General features: G+C 42.7%; 1 protein-coding gene across 1 annotated transcript in view; it reads right to left on the bottom strand.

Moving 5' to 3' along the window:
- Nucleotides 1-20,960: 20,960 nt before the first annotated feature.
- Nucleotides 20,961-22,621, bottom strand: part of st6galnac5b (ST6 (alpha-N-acetyl-neuraminyl-2,3-beta-galactosyl-1,3)-N-acetylgalactosaminide alpha-2,6-sialyltransferase 5b) — a gene marked incomplete at both ends in the record, with an annotated part of 28,029 nt that continues 26,368 nt past the window's right edge. The window contains one exon of the mRNA XM_080730392.1: nt 20,961-21,201. Within this exon, the coding sequence (XP_080586518.1) occupies nt 20,961-21,201 (241 nt within the window). The remainder of the gene's footprint in view (nt 21,202-22,621) is intronic.

Below are 22,621 nucleotides of genomic sequence, written 5' to 3'. Positions count from 1 at the left end.
GGGTTGCCATGCAGTCGTGACATGCATCGGCATTGTCTGAAGAATGGTTCCAGAATCAGCACCACCGGCCATGGACAGCAACAGGCCATGTGCGCTGCAGTGACCCAGCAGCACCGTGCCACAGAGCGGCCACCTGTCAGTCTCACGACTAGGCAGGCTTACTACAGGTTCAACTGTAAGAACCAAGTGTTTGGTAAGCACACAGCCACACACAATTGCAAGAAATTTGTTCTGACTGAGGCATTTTATGCAAACATGGGGGTCAACCTCCCACTGATTGCAACAAAACCAAACTCAGTTAAAGGGATATTCCACTTAAAAAAAAAAAAAAAAAAAAAAAGGTTTTGTCATTGTATGGTCTAATCAGGCGTGTATGAACATCCTGAACAGTTTTTAATTTGCTTAATTCAATATTTATATATATGATGTAAATGTTACCAGGTCCTCCAGGTCCAGGGTCTCTCCCCATACACAACCATTGTAACTTCTTCAAACTCCATTTTTTTTTCTGGTGACTCATAATGCCGTGTTTCTTCGATAACGTTTTTCATGTATTGTTAATAATTAAAATACAATAAAAAATATAAAAAATAAATGAAAAAGGTTATTGAAAAAACACGGTCTGCTCACATATTAGGAGGGGATTATAAGTCACCAGAAAATGAATTTTAATGAATCTATCAAGGTTAAAATGGAGTTACAATGGTTGTGTATGGGGAGGGCCCTGGACATGGAGGGCCTGATAACATTTACATCAAACATCTAAAAACTGAATGAAGAAAATGTAAAACTGTTCAGGGTGTTCATACAAGCCTGATTAGACCATACAATGACAAAACGTGTTTTTGAAGCGTCTAGTCGGCAACCTGGCCAACTCGGGAACGATGTAAATAGGGAATGAATGCCCCGCCCTTTAATGCAAACCCCATTATATACCTGTTTTTGACCATCTGTTTGCCTGTGTCCATTTATGCCCATATATGGAGATATCTGTATCTGTCTGTCTGTCGGCGTCCATTTTATGTCCATACATGGAGATCACTGCAGATATATAGTTCTGGGTCCATTTTATGCCCATATATGCCCATATATGGAGATATCTGTCTATTTGCGTCCATTTTATGCCCATATATGGAGATCTCTGCACACACAGTACCGGTTGCGGAAAACTCTGATGTCAGACATCAGCTCCGCATACGGGCATTCATTTTATGCCCATATCTGGAGAATGCGCGTGCCGGTGGGAAGAACGGTTCTCGAGATATGTGGATTACATACATACACATTCACAGAGATTTTTTGTTGTACGTGATGTCTTTTATGAAGTGATGTCACAATGAGTCAGCGCTTGCGCCGATAACCCTTTTTTTTCAGTCTTGTGCTGTTGATTTAGCCTGTCTTATGTTTGTCTCCTCCGTCTGCACCTCAGCCAACCCAGATCTCCACTACTGATCCTTGTTCTCTTCAGCAAAAGCTGTAAAGTAATTTAAATCTGCATCATCGATGTCCTCCCAGTCACACTCTTTGTTGCTTGTCTTATGTTTGTCTCCTCCTCCATCTGTTTGTCTGTGTCCCTTTATGCCCATTATGGAGATCTCTGTATCTGTCTGTGCCTCCGACTGTGTTGCAGACACAGTGCTGGTTCCCCCTTTAATGCAAACCCCACCTGTTGTCATAGGACCCGTTTTGACCATCTGTTTGCCTGTGTCCATTTATGCCCATATATGGAGTATCTGTCTGTGCCTCCGACTGTGTTGCAGACACAGTGCCGGTTCCCCCTTTAATGCAAACCCCATTATACCTGTTGTCATAGGACCCGTTTTGACCATCTGATTGCCTGTGTCCATTTATGCCCATATATGGAGATATCTGTATCTGTCTGTCTGTGTCCATTTTATGCCCATATATGGAGATCTTTGACCATCTGTTTGCCTGTGTCCATTTATGTCCATATATGGAGATATCTGTATCTGTCTGTCTGCATCCATTTTATGCTCATATATGGGGGCATTCATTTTATGCCCATATATGGAGAACGCGCGTGCCGGTGGGACGAACGGTTCTCGAGATATGCGGATTACATACATACATACACACTCACAGAGATCTTTTGCTGACTCATGTGGCGTACGTGATGTCAGAGCCTTTTATGAAGTGATGTCACAATGAGTCAGCGCTTGCGCCGATTTCCTCCGGAACAGCCTGATGTCAACAATCAGCCCGCATAAGGAGATTCCGAACGTTTCGCGCCGGTTAGGGAAAACCGCGTGTCGGGTCGAGGCCCGGCACTGGACTCCGTGCCGCGGCGGGGAACGCGCGTGCCGAATCTGAAGCCGGTGGGACGGTTCTCGAGATACGCGGATTACAGACACGCAGACAGACACACACGCAGAGACTTCTCGCATTTATAGATAGATAAGCAGGTGGAAGTTCTTTGTTGTCTCCGCCAGGCAGAAAGGCATATGGTCAAGAAGACTACCAGTATGTTTTGCCCCCTGTCCGTCCCAGGGAGCCAGTTGTCCGGATTTAAATTGAAGCAAACACAGAAATAAAAGTTCCTATGATTGGCCGCTAGTTTCGCTGTTCTGGTACCAAAAAGCAACGTGTTCTCAAAGGATTCCATTCATTTCCCGCGAACTTTTACATTTAATTTTCTTATTTAATAAACATTGTCAATGGCACTGAATACTAGGAATGACCCATCAGGGCTTTAGTCATTTCCAATGAAGATGTCAGCTCTTACACTGCTTGCTACTAGACAGAGGGAATAAGCAAGGTTAAGGAGATGACTCATAGGCAATGTTCCCTCAAAATTTTCACCGGTCTGAGCAAACACTCCAACCTTCTGACTGCAACTTGAGCAACTAGACTAGCCTTTTAGAGAAGTGGACTGTCTCTTAGTAACCACATTAGTTGTCAATGTCAAACTAGAATGAATAGAAATCCAGTTTATTTTGGTGTAATTTATTACTCTTAATATGCTAAACAAAACAGCAAGTGCGACCTGATAATAATGAATTTTGTCATTTCTGCAGTAGCTCAAGTGGTGGAAAGCATGTTGTGATCTTGTGATTCTTTCATCTTGCAGCGCACTAGAGCTACACTAGGAGCAGTGCACAACAGTGTGTCGTGTGTGTGTGTGTGTGTGTGTGTGTGTGTGTGTGTGTGTGTGTGTGTGTGTGTGTGTGTGTGTGTGTGTGTGTGTGTGTGTGTGTGTGTGTGTGTGTTCATGCGTCCGTGCGTGCGTAATGATGTAGAAGACCAGTGGTCTTTCTATGGAAAGCAGGGGGTAGGTCCAGATCAAGGTGCAGGCAGGCAGCTGAATCAAACCAGGTGGCAATTTAGAAATACAATACACAAATCTTTCTGTTGGTGTCAAGGGGTGTGCGTGCACTACTTAGATTTTCTCTGCGTGCCACATTCCAGGGCTGTGCGTGTGGCTTACATTAGGGGGAACATTGCTCATATGCAGTAAATTGGGCATCACATTCTGTAATGTTCAAGGTTCAAGGTTCGAGGAACAGCCATGTTTCACCTGATGTAGGCTGTAGGCCAGGGGTAGGCAACCTTAGCCACGGGTGCCAAACAGTGGTGTGTTCTAGACTTTTTTTAAGGCCATACTACAATCTATGATCCGTGGCTATTCGTGTGGCCAGGGCATACGCCAGTGCATAATGCTTATCATATACGTTACTTTGAAACGTTCACGAGGGCAGATGCTATTCATATTTGTATTTCCGACAGCTGACGCTGTATACGTGCGTTACAGGCAGAAGTTAGAGCACAGCACTGGTGCCAAAATTGGCACAGGGGAGGGTGATCACTGGCACACTGGCAGAAATAGGAGAGAGAGGATTTATACTTTAAAATCAAATATTCTTTTAAATGCGGTCAATTACATTAAGTCACCCAATTTGCAGCAAATTACATCCTGCACACAATTCTACATTCATTAAAATTCAGAACTTCGACTGGGGAGGGAGTCGGGGAGATTATGCTGAGTTATTGTCTAATGATCGTTATAGCAAGGTCCTGATGGGGTGTCATTAAAATGAATGTTGACATGGCACACCGACTATCTAGATTCTAGAAAATAAAAACATGGCACTTCATTTCAAAAAGGTATAGGCTCTTCTATGGTTTCTGCTGGAGCAGGAAGAGAGGCCAAACTCGCAGTCAATCAAAAACTGTGTTCTACCATAGACTGTAAAATGAATGGACACAGTTACCCCATTGGTTTCTACAGACTGCAAATCAAGCCTATTTTTCAGTCATTTCAAATCTGCCATCTTCCTAATATCCGGTCTAGAAATGCTGACGGAAATGAATCAAATGAATGCTAATGGCTGCAACCGCAGCGTGGGTGGGTGGGTCTTCACTCGGTAGACCCAGTAGAAAGCCTACCTAGAAAGATATAGCCTACTTTATCATTCATTTTAAAATGAATGTGACCATAAAGCTTTAAAGGGATAGTACATCTATCGATTACTCACCACATGGAGAATTGAATTCATGGATCTTTTTATTTATTTATGAGTGTGTGTGTGTGTGCGCGCGCGCACACGTGCGTCGTGCGTGTGTGTGCGTGTGCGTGTGCGTAGCCAGGAATTAATTGGTGGCTAGGCCTGTCATGAAATGGGTGGGCACAGTGTCACTGTAATAATTCATACTTATTTTTGCCTTCAATTAACTAAAAATGTCCAAAGAATGCTCAGTAACTACAGTAACTCAGTAAGAATTGACAGCCTACACATTATCTCTATTGTCAAGTGATCACGACGAAGCCGTCCATCTCTACCAGCATTCACCTATTCTCTCTCTTCTCATGGAATGGAGCACACACACATACACACAATTGGCCCAATATAGTGTAAATAAAGTGACAAAATCTGGCTTATATTTCTGTCTTACCTTCAAAATCCCTGACAAAAAACATTGCTGAATCTGACCTCTGACTTGGGAATTTTCCTAAATGCCGGTAAGATCAAAATATGGGTATAATTTGGCCATAAAGAGCTTGATGAATTGGGCCTTGTTCTTTACACCTATGAAGTGACAAATAAACCTGATGTTGTCTGTCTCTGACAAAGCATTGATAACACAACATTGTGCAGTGGTGTAATCTATTAGTTAATTCGTTTATTTTCATTTATACTCACATTGTTGCATGCCAGATGCTTGTAAGTAAGGCTTAAATGGCCAGAATGATGAGCCATGCGGCATGGCTTGTCTCATACAATATACTGTAAGTTAGGCTTAAGGAGTGCATACCTGTGACAAAGACATTGTGCCATTGCAATGTCATTATGACCTGGAGCTGGAAACTCTGTGTAAAACAGAAGTGCTACAGGAAAGTAATCAGAGCAGTGTGAGGTAAGTAGAAAAGATATAGGGGAGCCAGCAGAGGGACATACTCCATTTGTAACTGTCCATCAACATTGTATTCACTGAACATTATGTAATGATGTATAAAACAGGAGATACTGTCATAGTACTATTCACACTTGGAAGCATGAGTTCTGTTAAAAACCTAAAACTGTGTGAATGATGGGCTGATGAGATCGCGCCTGTGGAAAACTGTCAAAAATTGGTGACATTACACATCAGAATTGGGCCCTCTTCTCTGTCCAAAGGAAGTAATAATGAAGAGAAGAATGCCTGTCATTCTCTGTCTGTTTCTGTCTGTCTCTGTGTCTGTCTCTCTCTCTCTCTGTGTGTGTGTGTGTGTGTGTGTGTGTGTGTGTGTGTGTGTGTGTGTGTGTGTGTGTGTGTGTGTGTGTGTGTGTGTGTGTGTGTGTGGAGAGGGGGTGGGGGTAAAGACAGCATCTGTGTAAGTGTAATCACACTGTTTTAGTGTGGGCCCGGCTGTGATAACCGGACTGTATCACATCTGATGGGACCCTGCAGGACATTGAGAAAGACGGGGGAAAGACGGGGGAATAGCCCTTAATGCAGGCCACTCTGACATTTGTGGATAGCCATGTCTTTCACATCTCTGTCTAGTATAAATCACTTTCAACATGGCATTTGGTCTTGCAAAACCTTTCAAAAACAAACAAAAAGAGATCAGATATTTTTGAAAAACCTTTGGTAAACTTAAGTAAGTGGTTAACCAATAGCAGTGAGGTAACTTAGAGTTGGCTTGTGATATGCTACAAAGGTTGCTCTCTCTCTTTCTTTCTTTCTTTCTTTCTTTCTGTAGATGGGACGATGCACATTAATGAACATTCCATACATGAAAGTGAAATTAATCAGCTAATCATAATCTCATGCAAAGTAAACGTGCCATATTGATCATGATAGATTGACTGGGAGGCTGTCTCATCGCTCACGCTTCCTGTGATGGACAGAACATCTGAGTAAATGGTGAGCTATGACTCAATGTTTTCTTGAAAACATTAGGTCAGTGTGTCACTCAAATATACAGCCAAGTCATCTATGGTAGATCAACAACTGTATATGTGAGACAAAGTATTAGTGAAACCTTTACCGGTTGAGATACATTTTTGGTCAAAGTAGTATTGACCACTTAAGGCCTTTACACTTTAAGTACAGTCCAGGTGTGGCCATAAAATATGGCAGACAATAAATATACAAGAGATGATCTCTTATATATTTCGTGTCTGCCATATTTTTTGAGCGCCAGCAGGTGAGACTGAGGCTGAGTGAGACTGCAGATATTCAGTGCCATACGTAGTTACTATAAGAGCTGGTCATTAGAAGTAGCAGAATTGAACACTCTAGTGGTATAAAAGCTGGCATGGCAACTATTATAGTTGTAACCATCTGCTGTAATTGTTTTATAGAACATAAATAACCTGGAGACTGCAGTTGAGTCGTCATCAGCATATTTTCTGACACAATGATGTTTCTGAGCTGCTTAGAAGTGGTCACTATGAAGTGTTCATTTTGAAACAGCTAGAACTTGCTGAACCAACATTACTGTACAACAAGGCATATTACACGGCTATATTTATTGTTCTTGCAGTCCCATTGGCTTAAATGTGTCTACTTCTAATGCTATTGTACAGTGTACAATACCTTCAGACTTGGCTTCTCTGCTCTTTTATTCTCTGAGACTCTAGCTAACTGGGAGGGGACGCATCTGAACAACATGGCTAAAAACATCATAATATGATGAAAGATGAATGGACAATTGGATCTCCATAAGGGATGCCAACAGGTACTCAACTCTTTTTCTTTTTAGTGTTCTTGCACTGACCAATGGACACTTTTTTGTTTGGCTCTGCACTATTAGGTTGTGTTAGTACAGTATTGAGTATTTTGCTTGTGTTTGACATGGTGGTGAGATACTTGTAGTAGCACTGACTAGTATTGACTATTAAGGACACTTTTGTTTAGCACTGTATTGATAATTGTGCTTAAGTATTGCTATTTTCTTTTTTTGTAAGTATGGCTGTTTCACTTCGTTCCCTTTCTTTGATGTACCTTGCTCTTTACTGTACGTACACTGTTAATTTTTATTCTTTTCATGCTTCTTTGTAACTTTGTAAATATGCTTATACTGGTGTGCTGCCTCCGGGCGACTGATTTTCCCCTTTGGGATAATAAAGGTATCTATCTATCTATCTATCTATCTATCTATCTATCTATCTAACCCCCTTGGGTTGGCGGCGACGCCGCAGACATACAGTAAGAGATCATGTGCATTTATTGTAAGATTGTTACATACATATTATTGTTACATATTGATGCTCCTAATGGTGCATGGCACAAGGCACATGAGAGTTGTCTTGTCATCTTCAACTGAACAAACAACCATGCTTCAACCTGCAAAGATGGCAACCGAGGCTGGGCACGGAGACACCCTCTCGCTTTAGGCTTTAGACTGTAATGAGGGCCATTCGAGAGAGTAATGAGGACATTTCACGGCAAATCAATACCAAAATGGCTGACATTCAAGCTTCACTGACAATCAAATCAGCTCTTTCAACTCTCAGTGAAGTTATGGAGATGGAAGGTTGATTATCTGCTAAAGGGGATAATCTTAGAGAAGCTACAGCTGATTGAAAAAGTGGACAAAGAATTGCAGGCATTGAAATAGAAAAAGGATGAGTTGGAAAACAGGAGCAGACCAAATAACATTAGGACATTTAATTTACCTGAGAAGGCTGAGGGCCCCAACGCAGCCAGCTTCTTGGAACGAGTCCTGACAGAAATCCTTGCCCATCACCTGCAAGTGAGACCAACGCCTGGGGAGATTGCCTGCTGATGGTACCAATGCTAACGCAGGGAGGCCAAGAGATGTAGATAGATAGATAGATTATCGCAATACTTCAGAACTTCAAGGACAAGCAAAGATCAGGTGTCTTAAGTTACCAGGCAAAAGAAGGCGATTTATTTTGAAAACAGGAGGATTCATATCTTCACCGACCACACCCCAGGCCTTCCAACATCACAGAGATGGCTTCAAAGACATCAAAAATAATCTACACAGTACAAATGTAGAATATTATGCTCCGTCCATCTGAATCTTTCACAGAACCATCAAACAAGTGGTTTACTAACCCATCTGCAGCGGTGGATTTCTTGAAAGAAATTGATCATGACGGAAATGCATTAACACCTGCAAGCGTTCTGGACACACATACTGTAGGAGCCATAATGTGATTTCCATGGGTTTTATTATTGATGTGGAGGTATGCACATTTCATTGACAGATTGGGCACTTCACTGTTAGCACTTAGCAGGTGGTGGGCGTGGGCACCGGTAGCCTGGGCTGGCTTCCAATTTCGGGCTTTTGATCCGGTCGGGAGCGGAAGGGCTCCTACGTTTTTCTGTAGTCCAAAACGGACTACACTTTGGCCGGAAACAACGACCGGAAACAGTTTTAACCCGTACTTGCGCATGCGCTAACTACTTGAGCATGCGCTAACTGGGTTGAAACTGTTTCCGGTCGTTGTTTCCGGCCAAAGTGTAGTCCTTATAGTCAAGAGTTTGCTGGGAACTGCTGTAACTTTACGTCTGTGAAAGAATAAATGGTCAAACGCACGGATTGGAGTGGACCTGAAGTCTTTGCTTGCGTGCACGTCATACAGTGTTTTTACCTTCCATGCTTAGCTCCTCGCTGCCTTTTTTGGGAGGCTCTCTCCATTCCGACATGTCGCCACTCCGAAATTAACTTCTTATTGTCGGAGTGGCGACACTCCCATGGGCCTAAGGTTTAGGGTTAGGGTTAGAGATAGGGTTAGTGTCGGAATGGAGACATGTCGGAAAGGAGACATGTCGGAGTGGAGAGATGCACTCGCCTTTTTTAGAACTGCCTATTTACTGCCGCAATACATACTGTACAAAATACACCCTTTCATAATTGTAGAATAAGATTGATCTGATTTGCTTCAGGTCAGTGCTCTTTTCTTTTGTCTCCAACAACAGCCATGTTTTTGGATTATGATTGGGCTGTGATTGGAGTCATTGGACTGATGTTTATGGTTAGTGTGGGCTAATTTCTTTGGTCTCCACTGCAGCCATGTTTGTTTTGGTTTCAGTACCTTTTACCATTACACAGTCCCTAATGCACTGCAAATATATTTTTCACCTTTCTCTTAGTTACGCCAACATTGGTCTTAGAAGCATTTTTGTTCATTGAACAGATTTGCCACGGTTGAAGGCAGCCTCTCTGTCAGACTGTCACATACTGCTATGACACAGTAAACACAGACACGGCACGCTTGCTGACCCAGTATGCTCTCAACCCGACCTCAACTCGCACACACACGTTTTCTCTCTCCACCCCACCAGGGCACGTACAATAGACCTTATTCACATATATGAATAAGGTCTATGTACAGTGTTTTCCAACGAATCTTCATCCACATTGTTTATACAAAGCAGTTGAAGTAAGCACCATCACGACACACTGTCATAATGCTACCCTTATAGCAACGCTTTGCGTTCACACTCAGGTGCCGGGATAACAATGCAGACATTTTGGCTTGGTAGGTAGATGACGTCACATTAACTGGCAGCACACATTCCCACAGGACACCAAAAATTAAACATGCAGTTAAATTGCAGGCATTTCAAAATTAACTGGAATAGGGTGTAGGGGACAAACAGAGTGTTTTTCTTTTACTTGTATAATAACCCGTTGAACATTTTGCATTCCCTGCAGAGTCCATGCCAACGCCTGATGAGATGGAAGCTGTTCTTGCAGCTATAACTTGGAAGTTTGGCACATTCTGGGCGTGAATAATGTAATCGCTGATGCATTAGTCTGGGTGAGGTGAGGCTATGCTGTGGGCCTGAGATTCTCTCTCTCGCTCTCTCTCTCTATACCTTTCACCATTACACAGTCCACAATACACTGTACTATACTTTAGGATCACACTTACACTTGAATGCTTATACGGAAACCTATTGTTTTCTAAATATGTCTCTTTATTGTTTGCCCCATGGGGTCTGGGACTGCCCATAAGTCCTCATTACACAGACTACGAGTGGTCTCCCTTGTGTTGCATAGCCAGAGCCAGGCAAGTGTAACTGCAGAGAATGGCAAACAGTGAAAAGCAAACATGCTGATCTGGACAGTGGTGTAGAGTAACTACTGTAAGTACATTTACTTAAGAACTGTATACCTTGGCTATTTGAAAATAGCCGATCTACAAGCTCAATGCGTCGCGCTTGTAGATCGTGTAGATCTTGTAGATCTTGTAGATCTGCTTGTAGATCTGCTATTTTCAAACATTTTGCACTTTTACTTTTCTTATACTTTTACTCAAGTAAAGAATTTTTCCACGCTTGGATCTGGATGCACCCTACTCTACTGTATAATTGGTGAATGGTGCATGACGGTCGGTTACACATGCTGGTCTGTCTCTGACTGGAAGAAAGTTAGCAATCATTAAAGTGTGCAGGATTACCTAGAGTTGGGGAGAATGATTGCTAGTAAAATAGGACATCGATGGCCAAAATGCAAAACCTCCTATAAGCAAATTTCAAGATGTTTGGATTTCACTTGAAATCACTTGAAAAACAGCTATGCTGCACATTGTCACAATTTGTCAGTCTCTCTGCAAGATTGTTCTGTTCTGCCCCTCATTTTGTAAAAAAAATCATGTTATTAGAACATGACATTTGACAGGTTTGCAAAAGTGGCAAAATGATAAAGCTCAAAACCTTCTATCTGCATTGCCTTTTTGATTGCTAATGATGTCAGGTGGTGAAACCTTTACCACATGGGTGAGTTGAGAAATGTTAATGGTAATACTTGTAACACACCTGAATGTCTTGATCTCAAAAGGAGCATAATTAAGTGCTGTAAAAAGTGTTATTTAACAAAAACAATTCTAGGTAAAAACCTCCTATCTGCAAGTTGTCGACTGTAGATAGATAGGTTTTTACCTAGAAATAGTAGAAATAGTTGATAGGAGGTTTTGGTGTTGAACACATATTTCTCTTTTTCATTTTCCCAACAAAGTGAATTTTTCAGATAGGAGGTTTTGCATTTTGGCCATCGATATGGATTTAGAAATGGAATAAGGTTTGAAGTAACAGTACTCTATATAATCCAGAGAGTTAATTTGTTTACACTTGTAGAACTGAAGTGGGGCTGCTTTCACAGTTTGAGATTGTCTCCATCTACTGGTAAAAGGTTTTAACTGTAAATCTGAAAGGCTCAAGTCAATTACAGTATGTCTGTGAGAGTACCAATTTAGAAACTCAGTTAAACATCCATTTACAATGTGCAGTAGGATATTTGCATCTAAAAATCTTACCAAGATTAATTTCTCCACCCCACCCCTTTGAGATAAGATTGTAGAGAGACTGGAAGTATGGAGAGATAAGGGGAACATGGAACACAGCATCCAGGAATGGAACTACCGTAGGCCTACCTCTTAGTTACAGTATGTGGTCGAGCAGGTCGACAGACTATCCAATCCATGCCACATATTGACGATTTCCAATTTGGTTGGCAGGTCAAGAGTCATCTCTGAAAAAATACTCATTCCTGAATGTCATAGATTCACATCTATGATTCACATACAATTGTACTGTAGCCAGGGACGTGCTGGGCCCCTGATTCAGCCCGGGAAAAAGAGTTGGAGAGGCCCTCGTTGCGCGCTATGGAGAGAGATCTCTCTCTATATCGCTGCTGCTACTCAAAGATTTGCCATTTCAGATCACGACAAGTGACAAGCCAGTGGGCCAATTACTGTACATGAGTTATATTTCGTCGTTGTCGGGTGGAAACCTTGTATGTCCAAAATCGTTTGTTTTGTATTTACTTTTGTGCGACAGTACGACCTTGTATGATGAAGCAGGGCTTTGCTTTGCGCAAGAAATCTACGAATTTGAAACTTATTACGAGGTTTCTGCCCAGCCCCCAAAATGGAATGAAGGCCGACATTTTATTTTTATTTTTTTCCTAATGGCCGGCCTGGACAGGCCGGGAATGAACCGGCTGTTCGGGAGTTGTCCCGCTTTTCCCAATGGCCAGCACGTCCCTGACTGTAGCCATTTGTGGTTTTGGCTTTTGACAATAAGTATAGTTGAGTAGGTACCTAGGCTACAATCTACGAATTCTGCTGCTTCATGAAAATGGTGTCTTTCACAATCAGCCTTTCGCTATAGAAGCTATACAGCATGTATGACCATTATTATGTAATTGATATCATTGTGTGAATTAATTTCTTACATAACATAATATGGCTTTTGATTGAACATAATGCATATGCTTATTATTCAAATGTGCTCTTCCATAGACAATAAATAAAAAAGTAATATGACATTTTATTGTTGATGGAATAGCAGCTTAAAGATAGCAAACTCATTTCACACACCAACACTAAATCCAAACAATTTCCAACCTGAAAAGAACATGTTCAGTTTATACCGCTCTGAAAAGGCATAATTTGTCCGTTTTCTTTCAATCTAAAATTTAGCTAACCATGACTTTACAATAAGGCTTGTAAATAACAACACTGATTTAAAAAAAAAAAAAAGAAAAAAAGAAAAGATTTGACACTGCAGCAAGGTTTGATTTTGCAATTAACCAAAACTTGAAAACCATGTGTGACTACACAAGATTTCCACAAGGTGTCAGGCTAACAGCACAATTTTGCAGCGTCCTTATCTTGATTTAAAAAAGTAAAACTTCTATAACATTCAAGGACTTAACAAATGTAAGCCAGTATCTGCTTTTTTCACAAATGGGCTTATGTCTGTGTAATCACCCGGCTTTATAGAACAGAGATTGTGGTGGTTGCCAGCACCTTGCATCAGATAGTGGTGGTCCATTAATTCTTATCTGAGAAACATTTTGGTCTTGCGGGAAGATGGCTTTTGATTTATTAATTCATTTTTAAACCACTGGCTTGGCGGAGCTGTCATTTCACAGCACTTGCTGTGGCAAGCGCATGCTTATCAATGGCAGGGGGACCATGGGGGATAACAATGGGAATGAAAATGTACAATGATGCTGAGGAAATGAAGGTCAGTGTGTATATTGCAGTTCCATATACATTGTAGAATAGTTAGCCTATATTGGCAATAAATACAATAATGTTCACACTAAAATATGTGCTTTTGTATTCTTTTAGAAAGATGTGAGTAGGCCTATTTATAAACTCTCTTATTGTTGACAAGGGAGGGAGTTGAAGACTAAACACCCTACATCTACAAACTGCATGATTTTCTGCATGATTGCTGTGCAATTTCATCACCATTTATAACTACTAGAAGCTGGGCCGCCCTTCGGGCAGCCCAGCGTCTAGTCGGCGACCTGGCCAACTCGGAACAATGTAAATAGTGAATGAATGCCCCGCCCTTTAGGACCCGTTTTGACCATCTGTCTGCCTGTGTCCATTTATGCCCATATATGGAGATATCTGTATCTGTCTGTCTGTCTGTCGGCGTCCATTTTATGTCCATATATGGAGATCACTGCAGTTATAGTTCTGGGTCCATTTTATGCCCAGATATGGAGATATCTGTCTATCTGCGTCCATTTTATGCCCATATATGGAGTATCTGTCTGTGCCTCCAACTGTGTTGCAGACACAGTGCCGGTTCCCCCTTTAATGCAAACCTCACACCTGTTGTCATAGGACCCGTTTTGAACATCTGTTTGCCTGTGTCCATTTATGCCCATATATGGAGATATCTGTATCTGTCTGTCTGCGTCCATTTTATGCCCATATATGGAGATCTTTGACCATCTGTTTGCCTCTGTCCATTTATGTCCATATATGGAGATATCTGTATCTGTCTGTCTGCAATCCATTTTATGCCCATATATGGGGGCATTCATTTTATGCCCATATATGGAGAACGCGCGTGCCCGTGGGACGAACGGTTCTCGAGATACGCGGCTTACATACATACATACACACTCACAGAGATTTTTTGTTGACTCATGTGGCGTACGTGATGTCAGAGCCTTTTATGAAGTGATGTCACAATGAGTCAGAGCTTTCGCCGATTTCCTCCGGAACAGCCTGATGTCAACAATCAACCCCGCATAAGGAGATTCCGAACGTTTCGCGCCGTTTCGGGAAAACCGCGCGTCGGGTCGGGTCGAGACCCGGCACTGCACTCCGTGCCGCGGCGGGGAACGCGCGTGCCGAATCTGAAGCCGGTGGGACGAACGGTTCTCGAGATACGCGGATTACAGACACACAGACAGACAGACAGACACGCAGAGACTTCTCGCATTTATAGATAGATTATCAGGGACGTGCAGAGAGTCACGGGCTGAAATGTCTAAAAGGGCCTTTTGGTGAGAATATCGAGAATAGCCGACCTCCAAGCTCACAACGCGTCGCGCTACGACGTGTTGTGAGCTTGGAGGTCGGCTATTTTCGGTGCTTGATACCACAACACATAAGATGCTGCGTTCAAGTTCAGGAGACTTTGGACAAGGCAATTCTCTTGAATGCTGCCTTCAGGTACGGCATGGAAAGAGGGCATTTGCGTTTCTTTCACCATAGTAAAAACTGCATTCATGGTCTGGAGAGGGCACTTTTTACAGACGGATAAAAGGGCTGGGGCTCAAGCCCCCTTTGATGTCTATGTGTGCACGTGCCTGACTATTATAATTCAAAATGTAATACGTTCCACATAGCTTTTTAAGCCATTCATTCTCTTTTTCCAACTTGAAAAGGTGATGCACAAACATCGTCACATTGCCAACAGCGTGTGTGATTAAGGTACATGGCAGCAGGCTCATTTGCAGCCAGATCATCCTTTGAAGCCTTTTAGAGTCCAACCCTTCCAGCTGGGGAAGGGCAGCCATTTGTGTGCAAAACACACACTCCAGAACTCCAGGGGGAGTCAGTGCACCCGGCGTGACATCCCACACAGCAAAGCCCTGAGAGCAAAGAGTACAAAAATGGACCGCTGGATCCCCCGCCTTTTCTTTTATACTATATCGTCGTTGTCGGGTGGAAACCTTATGTCTGTCCAAAACCTTCCTTTTTTATTATTTTAAAAACAATTTAAAATAGTGAAAATAGACGATCTACAAGCACACAACGCCTCGCATTGCGAGGCGTTGTGTGCTTGTAGATCTGGCATTTTCACTTGTTTTATGCGACAGTCTTGTATGATGAAGCAGGGCTTTAACCTTGCGGAAAAACATACAAATTACATCAAATGGAACGTCGAACAAAATGTTATGTCGAAATATCGACACTCTCCCGTTCAGTATACAGTGCTCTGACTTGATTATTAAGAGTCAGTAATGCTTGTAGTGATGTAGCTATGTACTCAAGTACTGTATTAAGTACTATTTTGAGGTATTGCTTTACCGGAGTATTTACAATTTTCAACACTTCTACTCGCAGAGCGACGGCGTTCTCAGCTTCTTTTCAAAATATTTGTATACATTTTATTAAAACTGAAAGGGACCTTCTGCATAATGAGTACTTTTACTTCTGGTACTTTTGTACTATTACTTGTCAATTTTGAATTCCGAACGTGTACTTGTAACACTATTTCTACTATAGGGTACTGATACTTTTACTTAAGTATAAAAGTGAATACTCCTCCTATCACTGGCATCACTAGTACATCATCTGATTTACTTTGTAGTTACTTACTATGCATGATGTTGGCTTACAAATGGCTTTTTAAAAAACAGGACAGATCAGGGACGTGCTGACCATTGGGAAAAGCGGGACAACTCCCGAACGGCCGGTTCATTCCCAGCCGGTCCAGGCCGGCCATTAGGAAAAAAAGTAAAAATAAAATGTCTGCCTTCGTTCCATTTTGTGGGCTGGGCGGCCTACAAAGTAAATTGTCACTGTCGGGCAGAAACCTTGTATCTCCAAGTTTCAAATTTATAATTTTTTTCGCAAAGCAAAGCCTTGCTTCATCATACAAGGCCGTTGCACAAAAGTAGTGAAAACAGCAGATCTACAAGCACACAACGCCTCGCAGTGCGAGGCGTTGTGTGCTTGTAGATAGGCTGTTTTGACTAGTTTAAATCATTTTTAAAATGATAAATACAAAACAAACGGTTTTGGACATACAAGGTTTCCACCAAACAACAACGAAATATAACTCTACAGTAATTGGCCCACTGGCTTGTCACTCTTGTCATGTTCTGAAATGGCAAATCTTTGAGCAGCAGCGCTATAGAGAGAGATCTCTCTCTATAGCGCGCAATGAGGGCCTCTACAACTGTTTTTCCCGGGCTGAATCAGGGGCCCAGCACGTCCCTGGGACAGATTACAGCCTATAATATCAACCACTTGGGTTCTGTTGGCCTCATTTAACTCCCATCTGTTCTGGGACAGTGGAATTCAATTGTATTTATAAAAAGACAAGTCAGTCACACTGAAGAAACGTTACACGCATAAAATGGTGGTGCATTTTAAATGGTGCATTTTATATAGCGCATTTATCCAAAGGCACTTTACAGAGATTGTGCTTTTACATTCGCCCTTTCACACATCCACATTTACACCGATGGCAGAGGAAACCATGCAAGGCACCAACCTACTCACCGGGAGCAACTACGGGTTCAGAGTCTTGCTGTTGAAGCCCAGATGGGTCCACTCACCTTGGTGAAAAACAAAAGGCGGGGGATCCAAGGGGATAGTGGTCCATTTTTGTACTCTTTGCTCTCAGGGTTTTGCTGTGTGGGATGTCATGCAAGGTGCACTGACTCCCACCCTGGAGTTCTGGAGTGTGTGTTTTGCAAACAAATGGCATAGCCTCGTAAACCAGCCTCCTCCGGAAAGCAACATTTCATTTGCTTTCCCCTGAAAGCAAATGGAATTTGATTTCCAGGAGAGGCTTGTTCACGAGGCTACAAATGGCTGCCCTTCGACACTAACTCTGGGGGAGCCCGGGATCGAACTGGACACCTTTCAGGAACCCTCTGTATTCTAAGACGGCCACTCTACCCCTGAGCCACTCCCACCCCATGGGGGGGGGGGGGGGGGGGGGGGGGGGGGGGTGCTTTTACTGCTTCACCAGCAGATGGATGATCACACAGGGGGGAGCTCAGGGGCTGAAATTTCTAAAAGGGCCTTTGGGTGAAAATATCGAAAATACCAGACCTCCAAGCTCACAACGCATCGCAGCGCGTCACGCAGGGGCGCTGGAAGTGGGGTGCTGAGGGAGCTGCAGCTCCCCTGGTGGTGGGGAGAAAAAAAAAAAGAAAAAAAAAGTTTTTTTTTTTTTTTTTTTTTTTAAATAAGCCTATATATACACACACACAGAGCTATATTAAAACAATAATGTATTTGACTTTGGGGAATAAAATATGTTGAAAAAAGGTATTTGATTATCACATGGTGACCTAATCACATGGTCACCTTGCCACTTCCGGTCAGAAGGGAAGTCAAATTTAAATCCCGCTTTGATGGCACACCAAAGTCTATTTATTTGAGCACTAGAAACTGTCTATAGGCTCATTGTTGCAAACTAACACGGTTGTATATGGGGAATAAAAAACAGTAGAAAACTGTTACAAAAATAATACCCGATTTTGTAGTGTGTGCGTGAGTGACTGTGTGTGTGCATGCGTGCTGTGTGTTGCACTGTGCAGACATGCAAACAGACCCAAGGTGAAAAAGGTGACACATTTTTATGGGGATAAAATGTGCGCCGCGCACAGCGCGGCGCGAAATTTTGGACCTTTTTTTACTGAATTTGCACGTTTCTAACTCGGTTAAACAGTGACTTACTCATACATATCATACATACCGGTATGCAGCAAAATTGTTCTAGATATAATAAAGAAAATTAAATCTACAATAATATAGCCTACAGATATACCGGTAGTTATAGGAATATCTTAATATTTAGGGACTTGTCTTTAATAAACAGGCATAGACAGTGACAATGTGCACTGTGAGCTTGTAGATCGGCTATTTTAACTACTTCTTAAATAGGCCTATTTGTTTTCTAAGCTCATTTCTTATATCATTTTGTATTATTTATTCATGAAATTAAAAAAGTAATTTACTTTTTTTTTTTTTTTAAATCATGAAATGTTTAGCTTTTTTGGGGAGGGAATGTTTTTTGAAAATGTTTTGAAATAATTAAAAACGAAATGTAGGAAACCAAAAATGAAGGGACCCATAAAAATGTGTCCACGACCCACACATGGGTCCCGACCCAGTGTTTGGGAAACAGTTGTAAATCAGTCACAAATGATTCATTTAGTGGATTCTCCTGGCTGACTTTTTGCAATCTAGCTAGCCATCATCGTCAAATAAAAGGTCGATCCTTTTCACTTGTAACTCGAGCTCAGTTAGTCCGTTCTTAAGTTGAGAGACCAGACTTTTTGTGACTTGTCTCAGCCTCCTCCTTCTGTAGGAAGAAGTCACGGCAACTCTAGCGTTAGCATGTGGCTAAGCTAGCGAATCATCGTAAAATCAACAAGGCTATAACCGATAATATCACATCACGCATCGATGCAGAATAGCGCACGACCGCGATGCAAGCGAATCAAACAGCCAACAGTCCACAGTCACACCACAACTACGGCAACTGTCTTTGCAAGCTTTGAGCGCTCAGCTCTGCCTCTGTCAGGGCCGCAGTCAGTGCATTGAGTGCAGTCAGTGTTGTTGACTGAGCGCTGCCAGCTGACGACGACGTCACAAAGAGAAGGGACTCAGGGAGCGCTTGATTTGTTAAAAAACAAAACGACCCACTTCCCCTTCCACCTTCAACACCATTGTCCTGACAAAATGGACGGCGCCGAGAATAAGAAATAAACGCTCCTCTTCTCACTGCTGCTCTGATGACATGACACCCCCCCACCCCCCTAAACATTTTTTTAACGAATCTGCACGATTCACACAAATGACCAATTTGGATTCAAAACGGCGATTTTCGCCGAAAAGCTACACGTTTGCATGCCTGACTGTGTGCTAAAATAACTAGTAACTATATAGCTCCTTGTTACACCGTTGTGCGGGGAATAAGCACCCGAAACCGTAATAAAAATAACCCAAAACCAGATAAAAAACCCCTTGGGATTTGGGAGTTCCAGCGCCCCTGGCGTCACGTTGTGAGCTTGGAGGTTGTCTATTTTCTGTGCTTGATACCACACTGAACTGAGCATAATCAAATCAATACTGGAGATGTGGCGTAACGGCATGTATTTCTACACAGAGAGGGCATTTCTTTCAACATAAGATGCTGCATTCAAGTTCAGGGGAGTTTGGACAAGGCAATTCTCTTGAACGCTGCCTTCAGGTATAGAAATGAGGGCATTTGCATTTCTTTCACCATAGTAAAAACTGCATTCATGGTCTAGAGAGGGCATTTTTTACAGACAGATAAAAGGGCAGGGGCTCAAGCCCCCTTTGATGTCTATGTGTGCACGTGCCTGGGGGAGCTGGTTAAAGGACAACTCCACCCTAAATCACTTCTAGGATAATTTTCCTACTTATATTGATCCACACAAGCCATCACACTCTGCTAAACAGATGTTATGCTTTTATGTGTTTTGCCAAGTCCCGGAAAAGAGGCCCTGTGATTGGCCAGTAAAGTCACTTTGATTGGCAGTTGTGCCGAATGCTCACGCCAAAACATCTATGAGACTGTGGCTTGTGTGGGACAACGATGGCATGGCTGTGTTTGTAATGACAACTAGTAACACATTCATGAAAAATAAAAACACTTTTGACCACAACAAATAGTGTAAAAGCGATAGGCTTATAGGCTCCACTCTATGCTATGAGAGCTGCTGGGTTCTGCTGGGGAAACTGGACAACAGGGGGATTTCTGCCTAATAGACCCCATGGACAGTAATTTTGGATCATAAGTGGGAAAATGAGCCTAGAAGTGATTTAGAGCGGAGTTGTCCTTTAAGCAGCTTGCTCTGGGACACTTCGACTGAGTGAGCCGAGGGTGAAAACCGGGGAGCTCCACCTCCTCTACCCACTCAGCTATGGCAGTTTATTTATTGTCTGTCCCATCTCTTTGAGACCATGGAGGTATCAACACTGTAGCTCTTTGGCAGAGCCACAGATAACACTTTCTCAATGTATAACTCTGGATCTAATCTGTTATCTAATTTATTACATGTCCAAAAATACTGTTAACTCTGGATCTAATCTGTTATCTAATTTATTACATGTCCAAAAATACTGTTCAGGCTCCCACGCTCCAACCATAATGCACTGGTCCAGATCTGTCACTCTGCTAACGCTGCTAGCAGCCTTAGTATAGCAGATTGTACCACGTTGCCACTCTATTGTGCATTCACAATGGCTAGAATGGTTATCAGGACACTGATCTCGCTCGCTCTTCCACTGTCTGTCTGTATGTCTCTTTCTCTGCCTCTCTCCCTCACACACAAGCATGTATGCACGCATGCATGCCGACACACACACACGCACACACACACACACACACACACACACACACACACACACACACACACACACACACACACACACACACACACACACACACACACACACAGACACAGACAGAGAGATAGTATTTCCATATTCATGAAGATCTCTCGGGCTTCAGGTGCCAGCTGGGTCTGGAGTATAGGAGACGTTCAAGTGAATAGCGGAGGACGGTTTCCAGTCGGGTTGGTAGAAGTGGATGTCGAGGGTTCGAGCCCAGTTGGAGAACACCGCCTTCTCTGTGATGAAGCGATGGTGGCTTCCCCTCCGGCTGTGTTCGTGAGAGAGATACATGGAGCACTCGTCTGGCCCGGTGGGCTCGTAGTAATGATACGGCACAGAGGGATGGGAAGGCGATCTGCACGCAGGAGGAGAATAAGGAACAGAGAGAATATACATTACATAAGAGAATAAAGGGAAGACAAGAACATAGTTTAATCCATTTAGGCTTGAATTATTTGATACTTTAGCTATTGAAAAATAGCAGATCTACAAGCACTCGGTGCAGCACTCGGTGCCAGTGCCGCGCTACAAGCTTGTAGATCTGCTATTTTTGAAAAGTCGTGAAAATGTGTGCAAAATCAAATCTTTTAATATATGTATTTTTTAAAGCGAACATTGGTAACTCAAAATTGGCTTCTGGGGCTCCCAGGAACTAAATATTTTGAGATGGGGGTCCGTGGCCGAATATATATCCTTTTGGGGGTCCTTGACATGGAAAGGTTTGAGCACCACTGACATCGAAACCCTTTTTTTAACTTTAGAAGGATTTCAGTCAGTTCTTTCGAGAGTGAGGTCTAGCCAACACCAACTCGGGATTCCTGGATCGCTGCCGTCCACAGTCTCCTATCCAACATCAGGTTCTTGAGCTCTGCAGTGTTGTGAGCAGAGCTGTCGCGCCGCAGCACGTCTACATAGGTGGTTCGCCTTTTTCCCCTCCTGGCTTTGCCCTGGATTGGCTCCCATAGGGTCAGTTTATTAGCCTCCAGCTCTGGGTGCCTGACACAGTGTCCTGCCAGCCTCATCCTTCTTCCTCTGACCTTGTCCGTGACCCGTGGTAGGTCTCCAGATTTAGAAGGATTTAGAAGACACTTATAGAATCGGGTCAAAATATTCTAAGACTTGCAAAGGTCTTTGCGATTTTACAAAAATAGCAGATCTACAAGCTCGCTGTGAGCTTGTATATCTGCTATTTTTTTAATAGTTAAAGCATAAAATAATGCGTTCCTGATCTAAATAGGTTAAAAAAGGAGAAATAGCGGCAGAGAGAGTAGCACACTGAAAACATAACGTACTGTACGAGCCTACAACCCACATGCGTTCATCAAAGTCAGCACCATTGATCTCATACTGACAGCCAGCGATCCAGAGAGTTCACTCCAATCTAGCTTGCATTCCCTCATGAGCATTATGTCACTATCTGTCTTCTCTTTGAGGGTGAGAGGAGTGTAGGCCAGCATTACAATGTTGTTTCCTGTGTGAACATCAATGTTTTGTAGGAGGGGGTGGGTGGTGGAAGGGCCTGTGCCTTGAGAATTGTTGTATTTTGCCCTCGTTTTATTTCTAGTGTTTGGGTTTACTGTTGTGCTGTATTGTAAATGCCAAAGCAATTTTTCATCCGTGCTGAAATTACCACCCCCCTGCCTCTTTGTGTGGCAATAACAGAAACCTGAACTTATCACAGCAGAGAGTAAGCTGTTCATTATTTTCTCATTTTTGCACATGAATGCCACTCGGGATAAGAGTGTTGGTACATGCATAATAACATGAGAACACAA

Source organism: Nannobrachium achirus, assembly GCF_963921795.1.
Source record: "Nannobrachium achirus genome assembly, chromosome: 1".
NCBI classification, from domain to species: Eukaryota; Metazoa; Chordata; class Actinopteri; order Myctophiformes; family Myctophidae; genus Nannobrachium; species Nannobrachium achirus.
This window is presented reverse-complemented; position numbering and strand designations above follow the sequence as displayed.